Raw genomic sequence first — 14,244 nt, forward strand, 5'->3', positions numbered from 1 at the left:
TCTCCCACAGTCGGGAGGACTGAAGAGAACGTGTAAATGAGCCCCTCGCCCAATGCACCAGGCCACAGCACCCCCGATCTCTCTCCCACCCTGCCACCCCTTTGAAGCCCTGAGTATAGGGAAGAGTGCGAGATCAGCCTGGGGAAGCCGGACTGCAAAATGTGTCATAAGGCAGCAAAACACAAGGTCCATGGGACGCAGGCCTTGGCTACGGAATGGGGGACTGAGGCCGGCAAAGCAGTGACCCTGAGAAGGATTTAGGAGTTTGAGAAGGAAAGAAAGTAACCCAAGGTGACACAGCAGATTGGTGGCAGAACCAAGACTAGAGACCGTGTCTCTCAATGTGCAGCCAAGTGCACTTCCCACTGGCCTTTGGCATGGCCCCCTTGGCTGCTGCTTTCTGTTGCCATTAAGAGACCAGCTCAGATGCAGCTTGTCAGACAGGAGATACACACACGGTGCTCTCTCTCATGCTGATGTTTACCTTTGTTCTTTTTTGTTTTGCTATTTCCCTTCAACTTAGAACAAGACTCACTCGGTCTGGCTGCCTTCTGTGGCAGTGCGCAGTGCTGTTGTAGCCATGTCAATCCCAGGATACTAGACAGATGAAGTGGGGGAGTAAATAGCTTTCATTGGACCCAAATTCTGTTGGCGAGAAAGACCAGCTTTTGAGCTTACACAGTGTAAGTACATAGTAAAAACACCCCTAGAGTTCCAATGAAAACCTGGCTTTAATTTCCAAGTCCCAAAGCATTTTCTGTTGCCTCCTTTAGCTCAGCAGGGAGCTTCTGCTGCAGCATCGATAAAACACATTGATCACGCGTTTCAGGATCTCTTTTGTTGTCACGCCATAAACAATGGGGTTTAACATGGGGGGAATGAGCACGTAGAGGTTGGCCAGTAGGTTGACAATATAACCTGGGATGATGTGCCCAAACTGGTGTGCTAAAGAGGAGAAAACAGACGGCACGTAGAACATCAGTATGACACAGACATGGGAGCCGCAGGTGCGGAGAGCCTTGAGCCGGGCTTCCTTGGTGGGGAGCAGGAAGACGGCCCTGAGGATCAACCCATATGATACAGCAATGAGCACAATATCTAAACAAATTACTAAAATAGCCACAGCTACACCATACCAGACGTGGACTGTGATGTCATTGCAGGCCAGCCGGGCTAGGATCATATGCTCACAATAGGCGTGAGGCAGGAGGTTGGTTCTGCAGAACTTCAGCTGCTTCGTGAGAACGATGAGAGGAAAAATGATACAGAAACTTCTTGTGACAACTGCCAGCCCCATCTTCCCGATCACAGACTTGGTTAGTATGATGGTGTATCTCAGGGGATCGCAGATGGCAACATACCGATCAAACGCCATGGCCAGCAAGATGGCTGACTCGGCAAGAAAACTGACATGGATGAAAAACATCTGGGTCAGGCAGGCAGTAAAAGAAATTTCTCCGGCTCTAAACCAGAATACAGCCAGCATCTTGGGCACCGTAGTGGTAGATAACAGCAGATCAGCAGCGGCCAGCATGGACACTAATAGATACATGGGCTCATGGAGGCTTCGTTCTGTTAGTATGATGAATAGTAGGAGAGAGTTCCCAAAAAGTGATGCAACGTAAATCAGACAGAAGGGGATGGCAATCCAGAAATGAGACTCCTCCGTACCCGGGATGCCGGTCAGGATGTAACTAACAGGGTCAAAAGCAGTGTGATTGTCAGCTGGCATCATGTACTATCACTTGGATCTTCTATTCATTTTCCTGTAACTCACAGCAAAAGAGAAAATCAGTGAGAACTGTAGTGTCAGCTAGGACTGGAATGCATTTGTTGAGAGAATCATAGATACCATCAAAAACTTCATTGCCTGTTGTGTGTGACCGTAAATCCAGAAACACTCTCATACTGCGCAACTGTAGTAGGAAGAAACCCTGAGACATAAGCTCTTGTATTAGAGGCCTAGCATGAGGCCTGAGGCCTGGGCTAAAGTAACGGTCAAAGGCTTGTTGATATAAAGCAAAATTAGTCTGGTAGTTAGAGGCAGGCCCTGCTCACAGAATCTGGCAAGCACAGGGCTGATATTTCAAAACCACACATTTCTACGAGGTGCTGGGCACAGAGAACTCACGCAAACACAATTTCAGAAGGGTTGTATCAGAACACCTCGATATCAGCCCATTCCCTAAAGATAACAGGAAAATGATTACCCATCCTAAAGATATGGTCAGGTTGACAGTGTGATGGATAGAGGTGTACGAGGTGATGGGTGGTAACCGGCTACGTCAGAGGGTGTCAATTAACTGCATTAGAGGGTCAGTATGTAACTTGTTTGTATTGATGTATAAAATGGAGCCTGAAAGTGAGTTTCTCTGTCTAGCCTACGGAGGAACGGAAAGTCCCACTGTTCACTGAGATGGTTCATTATTACTGGCATACATGTATTAGTGTTCGTCTATAGTCTTCAGGATACTAGTACCGTGCTTCATCGACAATAAACCTGGCTGGGTGCCTTCGTACCTTAACGGATCTTGTGGTCATTGTGTGGTTCACTCGAGGTCTGCTATGCCAACTGTCTGTTCAGAGCTGGGACAGGACACAGAGAGAACACACACACACGCAGCCAAACATTTTACCACACTGGTGACCCACAATAAGTTACGTACTGCCCCTCTGACATAACATCTCCATTCCAGAAGAGGGAAGATGGTTTGGATGGTTCTGGCCCCAGGTGAAGCAGGGCATGCCCTCCTGGTGTTGCTGTCCACAGCAGAGTCTCTCCTCTGCACATTAGTTAGAGTTGCTCTCAGGGCTCAAGCAGTGACTGTGAAAGTGAGTTAAAGCAGCTACACGACTGGTTCTTCTGGCACTTACACTGGTTTCACACTCACTACTGCGCAGTCACTCCCAGTTAGTAATGGTGTGAGAGCAGAACCTCTTTCAGTCACAATCCCCCCGCTGGATCCTACTGGCTCTGAGGCCTTGACCCAACCAACACTCAAGCACACGAGTAAATTCATTCACAAGCAACTCCCACTGACTTTTATGAAAATACTCACCTGAGTAAAGTTGCAAGTGTTTTCAGGATTTGGTCCTAAATATGTGGGACAATCTCAATTAAGCTCTGGTATACATTACAGACCTATATCGGGATAACTACGTTGCTCTGGGTTGTGAAAAATCCACACCCATGAGCGACATAGATACACCGACCTGACCCCCTGTGTAGACATAGCTACCGCCTCTCGGGGAGGAGGATTAACTAATCTGCCGGGGGAGCTCTCCGCCATCAGCACAGAGCGTCTCCAGTAACGCACCACAGCGGTGCAGCTGCGCCGACGCAATATTTTAAGCCTAGCCGAGCTGGTAGCTCTGCTCCAGAGAACTACAGCTGCAGTAGGTGGAGGGGGACCAAACTTCCCATTTTTAAAGGGGCAGTCCCGTATTTAAGCCCTCGTGCAGGTGTCCAAACTTTTTCTTCAAGCAGGCAACTTGTCCCGTATTTTCTATCTCCCCCCCATCCGTACTAGCAGGTCCTGATACTGGCCAGATCCCTCCTTCCCAGATGCCCGCCTACCAACGGTGAGTGGGGGAGTCTAGGCCCAACGATGGGGGTGGGTGTGGAAGGATGGTGGCAGAGCAAAGATGCAGCATACGGGGCCGGCTGCTCCCCCTGCTGCTCCCTCAGCGGAGCCCACCCTATGTGCCGGCTCTTGGCCATCAGGGCCCCACCCCCCGCCCCGTGTCCCACCATCACTGGCTGCGCACTGTGAGCTGCAGTGGCCGGTGAGTGTGGGCAGGCACCAGGCCGTGGTTACGTGTCGCCTCTGCTGCCCACCCATCAGCCCTTTACATGCTCCTCCTCTCGCTGTCCTCTCCCTGCTTTGCCCCTTTGCCCTCCCCAACCAGCCCCACTGCTCCTCCATGTCCCCCCCAGCGGGGCACGTCCCGCTCCCAGCGCTGTGCGGAGAACCAGCCCCTCGTCAGAGCACTCAGCTCACTAGCAGGCTGGCTGGCAGGCTCCTTCCTTCCCCCACTGCCCCTGCCTGGGCCGGCGCCCTGGGAAAGCCCCAGACCTTCCGGCCCGAGGCGCTGGCCAGGAGGTGATGAGACCTGCATGTGCCAAAGCACCGCACAGCGCTGGCACGGGGAAGCCTCTCTGCCCCTCAGCTAAGCTGTGGAGTGGCGGGGGGGGGAGGGGGAAGCAATTTCCAGCCTGTTCATGCCCCGACCCTGCAGGTTTCACAGCAGGCCCCCACGGCAGGGGCTTAGCCCCCTTTTCACCCCCCAGCCTGGATCCTGCCCCTGGGGGTGCTGGGCTGCTCTGTCCCCTAGACACCCTCCCCTGCTGAGTCACCTCTCTATCCTGGAGCACTGAACCCCTGCAGTCAGCTTCCCTGGGCCCTGGGGCACAATGCAGCCTTAGGGCTTAACCCCTTCCTGCCCGTGCTGTACCTGGGGGACAGGAGGCTGCTGGGTTACCTTGCGTGGTCAGCAGCAGCCTGGAGGTTTAGATGCCTTTTGATACTGTGCAGGCAGGAAGGAACAAGCTGCTTCCAGCAAAGGGAACGCCGGGGGGGCGGGGGGTTGAGGGGAGGGGAGAAGAGAAGAGATGCGCTCTGCAAAGACACGAGCCAGTTCATCTTCACAGCTGAGGATGTGAGGGAGATTCCCAAACCTGAGCCATTCATTTTAGGTGAGGAATCTGAGGAACTGTCCCAGATTGAGGTGTCATTAGAGGAGGTTTTGGAACAAATTGATAAACTAAACACCAATAAGTCCCCAGGACCAGATGGGATTCACCCAAGAGTTCTGTAGGAACTCAAATGTGAAATTGCAGAAGTATTAACTGTAGTCTGTAACCTACCAATTAAATCACCCTCTGCACCAGATGACTGGAGGATAGCTAATGTGATGACAATTTTTAAAAAGGCTCCAGAGGTGACCCCGGCAATTACAGGCCGGTAAGTCTGACTTCAGTACCTGGCAAACTGGTTGAAATGATAGTAAAGAAGAAAATTGTCAGACACAGAGATGAACATAATTTGTTGGGAAGAGTCAACATGTTTTTTCTAAAGGGAAATCATGCCTCACCAATCTGCTAGAATTATTTCAGGGGGTCAACAAGCATGTGGACAAAAGGGATCCAGTGGATAGAGTGTACTTAGGTTTTCAGAAAGCCTTTGACAAGTTCTCTCACAAGAGGCTCTTAAGCAAAGTAAGCTGTCATGGGATAAGAGGGAAGGTTCTCTCATGGATTGGTAACTGGTTAAAAGATAGGAAACAAAGGGTAGGAATAAATGGACAGTTTTCAGAATGGAGAGAGGTAAATAGTGCTGTCCCCCAGGGATCTGTATGGGGCCCAGTCCTATTCAAGATATTCATACATGATTTGGAAAAAGGGGTAAACAGTGAAGTGGCAAAATGTGCAGATGATACAAAACTTCTCAAGACAGTTCAGTCCCAGGCAGAGTGCGAAGAGCTACAGAAGGATCTCTCAAAACTGGGTGACTGGACAAGAAAATGGCAGATGAAATTCAATATTGATAAATGCAAAGTAATGCCCATTGGAAACCATCATCCCAACTATAAAAAGCAACAGAGGGTCCTGTGGCACCTTTAAGACTAACAGAAGTATTGGGAGCATAAGCTTTCGTGGGTAAGAACCTCACTTCTTCAGATCCCAACTATACATATAAAATGATGGGGTCTAAATTAGCTGTTACCACTCAAGAAAGAGATCTTGACATCATTGTGGATAGTTCTCAGAAAACATCCACTCAGTATGTAATGGCCGTCCGAAAAGTGAACAGAATGTTGGGAATCATTAAGAAAGGGATAGAAAGCAAGACAGAAGATGTCATATTGCCTCTGTATAAATCTATGGTACGCCCCGTCTTGAATACTGCATGCAGATGTGGTCACCCCATCTGAAAAATTGATATATTGGAATTGGAAAAGGTACGGAAAAGGGCAACAAAATGATTAGGGTTATGGAACGGCTGCCATATAAGGAGAGATTGATAAGACTGGGACTTTTCAGCTTGGAAGAGAGATGACAAGGGGGGATATAATAGAGGTTTATAAAATCATGACTGGTGTGGAGAAAGTAAATAAGGAAGTGTTATTTACTCCTTCTTATAACAAAAGAACTAGGGGTCACCAATTGAAATTAATAGGCAGCAGGTTAGAAACAAAAAAGAGGAAGTATTTCTTTGTACAAGCCACAGTCAACCTGTGGAACTCTTTGCCAGAGGATGTTGTGAAGGCCAAGACTATAACAGGGATAAAAAAAGAACTAGATACATTCATGGAGGATAGGACCATCAATGGCTATTAGCCAGGATGGGAAGGAATGGTGTCTCTAGCCTCTGTTTGTCAGATGCTGTGATTAGGTGACAGGTGATGGGTCACATGCTGATTCCCTGTTCTGTTCATTCCTTCTGGGGCACCTGGCATTGGCCACTGTCGGTAGACAGGATACTGGGCTGGATGGACCATTGGCCTGACCCAATCTGGCCGATCTTATGCTCTAATCCCTTCCCCGTCCCTCCTACTCCCCGGCAACTGGAAGCAGCTCCTGTCCCTTCCCTCCCGCTCTGTGCTGAAAGGCAGCTGCTGCACACATTCTGGTGTGACCCTGGCAGAAATCTGGGGGGGAGGTGGTATGTGAATTTGCATTCCCCCTCCCCCCCACAGGTTGCCTTGCAAAGACAGAGCGCAAGGTAGCAGAAGAGGCGGGTCCATCCCAGGGTCCCAGGCAGGCATGAAGGGCATAGCGTGCCAGAGAGAGAGGGTCAGGTCGGTTGGTCGGTAACCCCCCCTCTGTGAGAGAGGTGTACAGGAGGGTGTGTGTGTGAGCTCTCCCCGTCTGTGTGTGTGTGGGGGGGGCTAGGGCTGTGTGTGTCACCCCTCCCTGTGTGAACCCTAAAGACTTAAAGAGAAGATAGTAGTTAAAAAGAATCCAGCTATGCCGTAGTTGTTTTTAACAGGGGCTCAGTCAACTTGTTGTTAATTTGAACATTTGTACTGTATAGTTCTGATTGATTGCGATGGAACTCACTTGAATACGGGTAATTTTACCAGGTGTACCGTATTCAGAGTAGGGAGATCTGGTCACCCTAAGAAGCTGGAACATCGGTATCAAAGCAGCCCTTAGAATCAGCTGCTCCTGGGTCCTACAGTTCGGACATTCACAGCTATGCTCCTTGAAACCAGCTAATTTCTGACAACCGGAACAGACCCAGGCCTGGGGCCCTTATGGCGTTAATGGAAGTGTTGCCTGAGTGAAGGCCTCGGAATTTGGGGTGTAGAATATTACAGGGCCTGAGTAGATTTACTCTGAACAGGCATGTAACCAAGAATGGCACAGTCCAGAGCCCACTGAGGTCAACATCAAGACCCCAGTGACGTACGTGGAAGTGGATCAGGGTAACCCAGCGACTTCTTCCTAACACTGAACCTCAGCGCAGTCACAGGAGCGTTATCTCAGTGCCCCGGCTCCCGTCCTGCCCCTGCACTCAGAGTTACACACCCCCATTCTATCCAACCCCAGCTCAAACACTGCACAGCTTTCATGTGTTTCCATTCGCCCCTTCACAGCCTCATTCCATGCAAACGACTCACCAGGCTCCGGCCCCAGCTGGGGAGGAGGAATCTCTGCCTGTGACCGGGTCGGGGAGCTGCAGGCGGCGGGGAATCTGCACTGACTGGGGCTGAGGTACAGGGATATTTATACTGCTGCCCTGGGAATCCCCGGGGGGGCTCAGAGCCAGCACAGAGCCCCAGGGACCTGCCTCTGAGACTGGCTCAGGTGGTGAAGAGCAGCAGAGAATTAACCCTTTCCTCCTCTCACTTGTCTGATCATTTCTCCTTTTGTACGTTATTTACAAAGGTCCTTGTGACACTGAGGCCCCCAGCAAAGAGTTCCCTCTTCCTTGCAAACAGCTCACATCTCAGGCCTGACAAACTCACTACACCACACACAAGGCTTATGGAATATTTACCCATAAAGAGTAGCATGTAAGGTGTGTGCGGAAAGCTCGTAACTTGCCAAGCTTCACAACTATTGCAAAATGCATGTCTGGGTAATAGTTAACAAGTAACATATTGATATTGACAATGAGCTTTATGGACTTGGAGTAGAAGTTAGTCACCAGGTCATAGTGTGTCTTGGTGATGGCCATTCCAGGAGGACATCATCACCCCACCCTGGTTACCCAGGGATGTAATGCCAGGCTCAGTTCTCCACCCTTGCTGCAGCCCAAGATTATCAATGGAAAACCATCAGAGACAACTGCAAACAATGAAGGGACATTACAACAGACAGGATTACCCTGCCTATGAACAGAGACAAAAGACTGTTTCAGGATAACACAGAGTGGGGAGCGGCCGTCTGGATCCTTTCACAGAGGAGACATCTCCTGGTGCGGGGACATCTCCGGGTGCGGGGACGTTCTTATGAAAAATTGGATCCTGGAGTCAGGGGGTAACCGGGTGACTCACAGTGCTGGGAGCTGTGAGAACCATCACAGTCGTTTTTACAGACAGCCTTTAGTCTCACTTAGTGCAACCATCCTGAAAACCTATATGTGTGTGTGCCATGTCGTTGTAGCTCCGTCAGTCCCAGGATATTAGAAGACAAGGTGGGGGACGGAATATCTTTTACTGGACCAACTTCTGTTGGCCTGTTCACCTTGAATGGTCCCTTTGAACAGGTGCAAACTACTCACACTAAACTATCTGTTCCACCTTGTATTTAGTAGGGACATCCCGAGTACCTTTCTCAGACCTGAATATCTGCTCCATGTAGCTCGATAGCTTGTCGCTCTCCCCAACAGAAGTTGGCCCAATAAAATATATCACCTCCCCCGCCCCTTGTCTCGCTCTATGTGTATATGTAAGATGGTAGGTGGTAGAGAGAGGGGAAATCAGGAGCTGCTCTACCTCATTACACAGGAACAAGAGACATGCAAGGAAAGTAAAAGGTGGCAAATAAAAACCAATACAAGGAACTACTTTCTCACAAAACAAGTAATCAAACTGTGGAACTCACTGCTGCAGGATTTTGTTGAGGCCAAAACTTTAGCAAGATTCATAAAGGGATTGGACATTTATCTGGGTATCAAAAATACCCAGAGTTACCAGACCTAATGACAACACACATTTTGGAAGGGAGAGTGACCCCCATGGCTCAGGGTTGAAGCCAATCTCTGTTAGAGATAAGGATGGGACCCAGGCTGTGAGGGGAAGATTACCCATATCCCCCTCATGAGAGATTTTCACAGCTTCTTCTGAAGCATCTGGTGCTGGCCATGGGCTACTGGGCTAGATGGACCCGGCTCTGACCCAATCTGGTGGTTCCCATGTTCCTCTACCAAGGTGCAGAGTTGACCTGCAGCAGCCCCCAACCTGGGACTCACCTCAGCCAAGATTTCAAGAGGTGCTGAGCTCTCGCAGCTCCCACGCTCTGCCACTGGAGTTGCAGGTGCTCAGCGGCTGTGAAAAGCCAGATCCTGAATGACTGAAGCTCAGCATCCAAACAGGAGGGGGAGAAGCTCCAAAAAGTGTGTGTGGCGGGGGGGCCCACCGGTGCCTGAACTGTGGCCTGCCCCCCCCCCCCGCACTGCCCCTTTCCCCAAGGCCCCGACTTGCCCCGCCTCTGCCCCTGAAAACCCACCTCACCCCTCCTCCCCAAGCCGCTGCCTGCACCGCCCCTCCCCCTGAGGCCCACCCTCACACGGCCCCTTCCCCTGAGGCCCCATCCCACCCCTTCTCCCCGAACCCCCATTCACTCCTCTCTGCCCCCTTCCACGTCGCTCGCCCTTCTGGCTGGTAAACATTGGGAGGACTTAGCCCTCCAGCTTTTAAAAGTGATGGGGCCAAGGCCCTTGGTCCCCCTCATTCCGGTGCCCCGGCATCCCATCCTCAAACCCTTTAAATCAGCAGCCACTTTGGAAACTGTTTGCCTTCAGTGTAGGGGCCTGGACTAGATGACCCGTTGAGGTCCCTTCCAGTCCTACATGTCTAGGATTATCACTGGGTAATGTCCCCTAGGGATTCCGGGTCCGGTGGGCTGTCCTGATTGCTTCTGTCAGGGAGCGGCTGAGTCAGAGAATTTGTCTTCTCAGTCCAGACATGACTGGCAGCAATAGTAAAGGGTGCCAGGAGAGAAGGCTGCCATCGGCCTGTTTGACTCTGTCTCCATTACTGTCTGAGTGTCAGGGACCACAGGTCTTGAACATCAGTCTACAGGGCCCTTTGGCGCTAGTACACACCTGTGAGACAGTGGGTTTTTCCTCCTTATTATGTTGTACACAAGCGTATTTGAGTCTTACGTTTTTGCATGAATACTGTGTGTGCCTCAGTTTCCCTGTGTGCTGACTAGGTGGTGGGACTAAGGGTGTGTGACTTTTACAGAGGCCCTCTGGGACAGGTGAGGCGGCTCCAGCTGCCTGCACGTAAGCGACGGCCGGTGCCCTCCGTCACCTGAGACCAAAGAGGGAGTGTGATGTTGCACTCCATATGCTTTATGAAAATACACTTATAAATGTAAATATGATGTAACTGGAATATGCTTTATGCAAAAGGTCTCTTGTAAGGTATCATTACAAAGCTTATCATCTACTGAGTGTGTTCATCCTATTTGTTTGCATGTATTATTTCTATGTCTAAAGTTAGGAGAATAAGGCCTTGTCTACACTACACAGCTTTTAGTGACAAGACTTGGGGAGCAAACAGCTGTGCATATCTCTCTATCAGTGTTATAGAGGGTGGACATTTTCTGAGTTTATCCTGTATAAGTTTTATACAGAGTAAAACAGATTTACTTGGGGTTTGGATGCCATTGGGAAATGGTTGTCAGGGTGCTAGAGAGGTAATCTGCTGAGCTGTTTTTGGTTAAAGTCTGCAGCTTTGGGGGGGGTGGCCTAGACCTGGGTCTGAGTTGCAGCAGGCTGGCGTATCTGGCTCAACAAGGCAGGGTTCTGGAGTCCCAGGTGACAGTCCCAAGGAGTTCTCTGTGATCCAAACCATCAAAGGGGGATGCAACCAGGTGACACTTTGCCCGGGAAGCGAGACAAACAACAGGAGGAGGAGCAACAGGCATGTCAGACGTCGGGCCTCTGGAAGCTGGGCAGTCTGCTGTGGGGCACTCGGAGAGAGGGGAGTCCGGGGTGTCCAGCCCAGGGTCCCCCAAGATGGACTTTGCTGAAAGTCACTGATTTCTGCACTAACAAGTTCTGTTCTACATTCTGTTCCTTCGACAAATAAACCTTTTGTTTTACACGCTGGCTGAGAGTCACGGCTGACTGCAGAGTCGAGGTGCAGGGCCTTCTGGCTTCCTCACAAATGCCTCCTTCACCGTGGGGGTTTCCACCGGGACTCGGATGATGCGGGGGTTGGCGGCAATCACTGGGCAGGCGAGGGTGATCTCTCCGCTCTCAGCCATGCTTAGTGAAGCTCAGGGAGGGCCGAGGAGAGCCGGAGTGAAAGGGAGCTGGGTTTACTTCACTGCCCTGCGTAATGCCAGAATCCAGGCCCAAATCATGCATACCAGCCCCCACTTCTCTACTCCCTGCCAGCTGGGCCGACTGTGACATCACCGATGACATCTTTGTGAGCAGCGATGGCATTGGCAGCCCCTACCTCCCTGCTCCCCGAAACGGGCAGACCCCAGAAAGATGCTGATCCATTGGAGAGGGCTCAGAGAAGAGCCACGGGAATGAGTAAAGGATTAGAAACCCTGCCTGATAGTGACAGGCTCAAAGAGAACAATCGGTTTAGTTTAACAAAGAGAAAGTTATGTCTGTTCCCAGTGTGTAAGTATCTACACAGGGAACAAACATTTAACAATGGGCTCTGCTCCCTAGCAGAGAAAAGTCTCACACTATCCAATGCTGGAAGTGGAAGCTAGACACATTCAGACTGGAAATAAAATGGAGATTTCTAACAGCGAGGGGAATTAACCATTGGAACAATTTACAAGGGTTATTGTGGATTCTCTATCACTGACTATTGTTCAATCAAGACGGGATGTTTTTCTAAATGTTCTGCTCTGGGAATTATTTGGGGGCAGGTCTCCAGCCTCTGAGGTGCAGGGAATCAGACTGGATGAGCACAATGGTGCCTTCTGGCCTTGGAAATAATAAATCTGAGAATAATGGGGATGTGAAGCCAGCAATGGGCCAGCTCCCTGTGTTAGGCCTGGTCTACACTATGAGTTTAGGTCAAATTTAGCAGTGTTAAATCGAATTAACCCTGCACCCGTCCACACAACGAAGCCCTTTACTTTGAAATAAAGGGCTCTTAAAATCGATTTCTGTACTTCTCCCCAACGAGGGGAGTAGCGCTGAAATCGACATTGCCATTTCGAATTAGGGTTAGTGTGGCCACAATTTGACGCTATTGGCCTCCGGGAGCTATCCCACCATGCACCATTGTGACCGCTCTGGACAGCAGGGATCTTCCCTGATACCAGCCACACGGTGGGGGGAGGGATAAAGCAATCATCCCAGAGAATTGGATGGGGGGGGGGTTAGTTTGGTTTCTGCTGCTGCACGTTAACAGGAAAACCGCAGCACTCAACGGGCTTTGCTTGGTATGTGGGAAAGGAGGGCGCTGCTTTTAGGAAGGTTGCAGAAGCCGAAAGACAGTGGCTTACCATGGCCACATGCAAGCCGAAATCTGTTGCCCGGACCTGTGTCTGTGATCTCTAACACCAAAGCCGCAGGCAAACAATATTAAGATGCAAAATGCGACCTTGTATCGAAATCACATGTGCTATATAATGTGAATAGTGTTGTTCACCGTGAAAGAGTATAAGCATTGTTCTCTAAAATGTATCTTTTTAAATACTTCTCTCCCTTTTTTCCCAGCTGCAAATTTTTCAAGCCTCCCTCCTCCGTCCCGAAGGCTATCTCAGATAAGGCGGTGGAAAAAAAGGACGCGAGATGAAATGTTCTCTGAAATCATGGAATCGACCCGCAATGAAAGAGCTCATCTGAATGAGTGGAAGGACACGGTATCAAAGTACAGGAAAGATGCCAGAGAACGTGAGGCCATGAGGGACGCTCGAGATGAGAGGTGGCAGGCTGCAGTGCTGGGGCTGCTGTGTGATCAAACGGACATGCTGTGGCATCTGGTGGAGCTTCAGGAACAGCAGCAGGATCACAGAGTGCCACTACAGCCCATGTATAACCACCCTCCCCCCTCACCATGTTCCATAGCCTCCTCACCCAGATGTGTAAGAATGCGGGGGGGGGGAGGGGAGAAGCTCCGTGCACCCGCCCACTCCACCCCAGTGGACAGCCCAAGCAAAAGGTTGTCATTATTTTGAACTTTTTTAGTGGCCTTTTCCTTCCCTCCTATCCTCCTCCCAAACCCCACCCGGGCTACCTTGTCAGTTCTCTTCCTATGTTTATAATCAATTAATAAAGAATACATTATTTTTAAATGATAGTGACTTTATTTCCTTTGAAAGCAAGCTGTGATTGAAGGGGGGAGGGTGGGTTGCTTACAGGGAATGAGTCAATCAAGGGGGCGGGTTTTCATCAAGAAGAAACATACAGAACTTTCACACCGTAGCCTGGCCAGTCATGAAACTGGGTTTCAAAGCTTCTCTGATGCACAGCGCTTCCTGGTGTGCTCTTCTAATCGCCCTGGTGTCTGGCTGTGCCTAATCAGTGGCCAGGCGATTTGCCTCAGCCTCCCACACTGCCATAAAGTTATCCCTCTTACTCTCACAGAGATTGTGGAGCACACAGCAAGCAGCAATAACAATGGGAATATTGGTTTGGCTGAGGTCTGAGCAAGTCAGTAACGTGCACCAGTGACCCTTTAAACATCCAAATGCACATTCTACCACCATTCTACATTTGCTCAGCCTGTAGTTGAACAGCTCCTGACTCCTGTCCAGGCTGCCTGTGTATGGCTTCATGAGCCATGGCATTAAGGGGTAGGCTGGGTCCCCAAGGATAGCTATAGGCATTTCAACATCCCCAATGGTTATTTTCTGGTCTGGGAAGTAAATCCCTTGCTGCAGCCATTTAAACAGATTAGTGTTCCTGAAGACGCAAGCATCATGGACTCTTCCCGGCCATCCCACGTTGATGTTGGTGAAACGTCCCTTGTGATCCACCAGTGCTTGCAGCACCATTGAAAAGTACCCCTTGCGGTTTATGTACTGGCTGCCCCGGTGCTCCGGTGCCAAGATAGGGATATGGGTTCCATCTATCACCCCACCAC

General features: G+C 50.2%; 1 protein-coding gene across 1 annotated transcript; it reads right to left on the bottom strand.

Annotated features, from left to right (window-relative positions):
• Positions 1-769: 769 nt before the first annotated feature.
• LOC135886443 (olfactory receptor 52B2-like) lies at positions 770-1,735 on the bottom strand. The gene has a single exon (XM_065414179.1). The coding sequence runs from the start codon at positions 1,733-1,735 to the stop codon at positions 770-772; it is 966 nt and encodes a 321-aa protein (XP_065270251.1).
• Positions 1,736-14,244: the final 12,509 nt, after the last annotated feature.

The sequence above is a fragment of the Emys orbicularis genome, chromosome 1 (assembly GCF_028017835.1).
Source record: "Emys orbicularis isolate rEmyOrb1 chromosome 1, rEmyOrb1.hap1, whole genome shotgun sequence".
Taxonomy (NCBI): Eukaryota; Metazoa; Chordata; order Testudines; family Emydidae; genus Emys; species Emys orbicularis.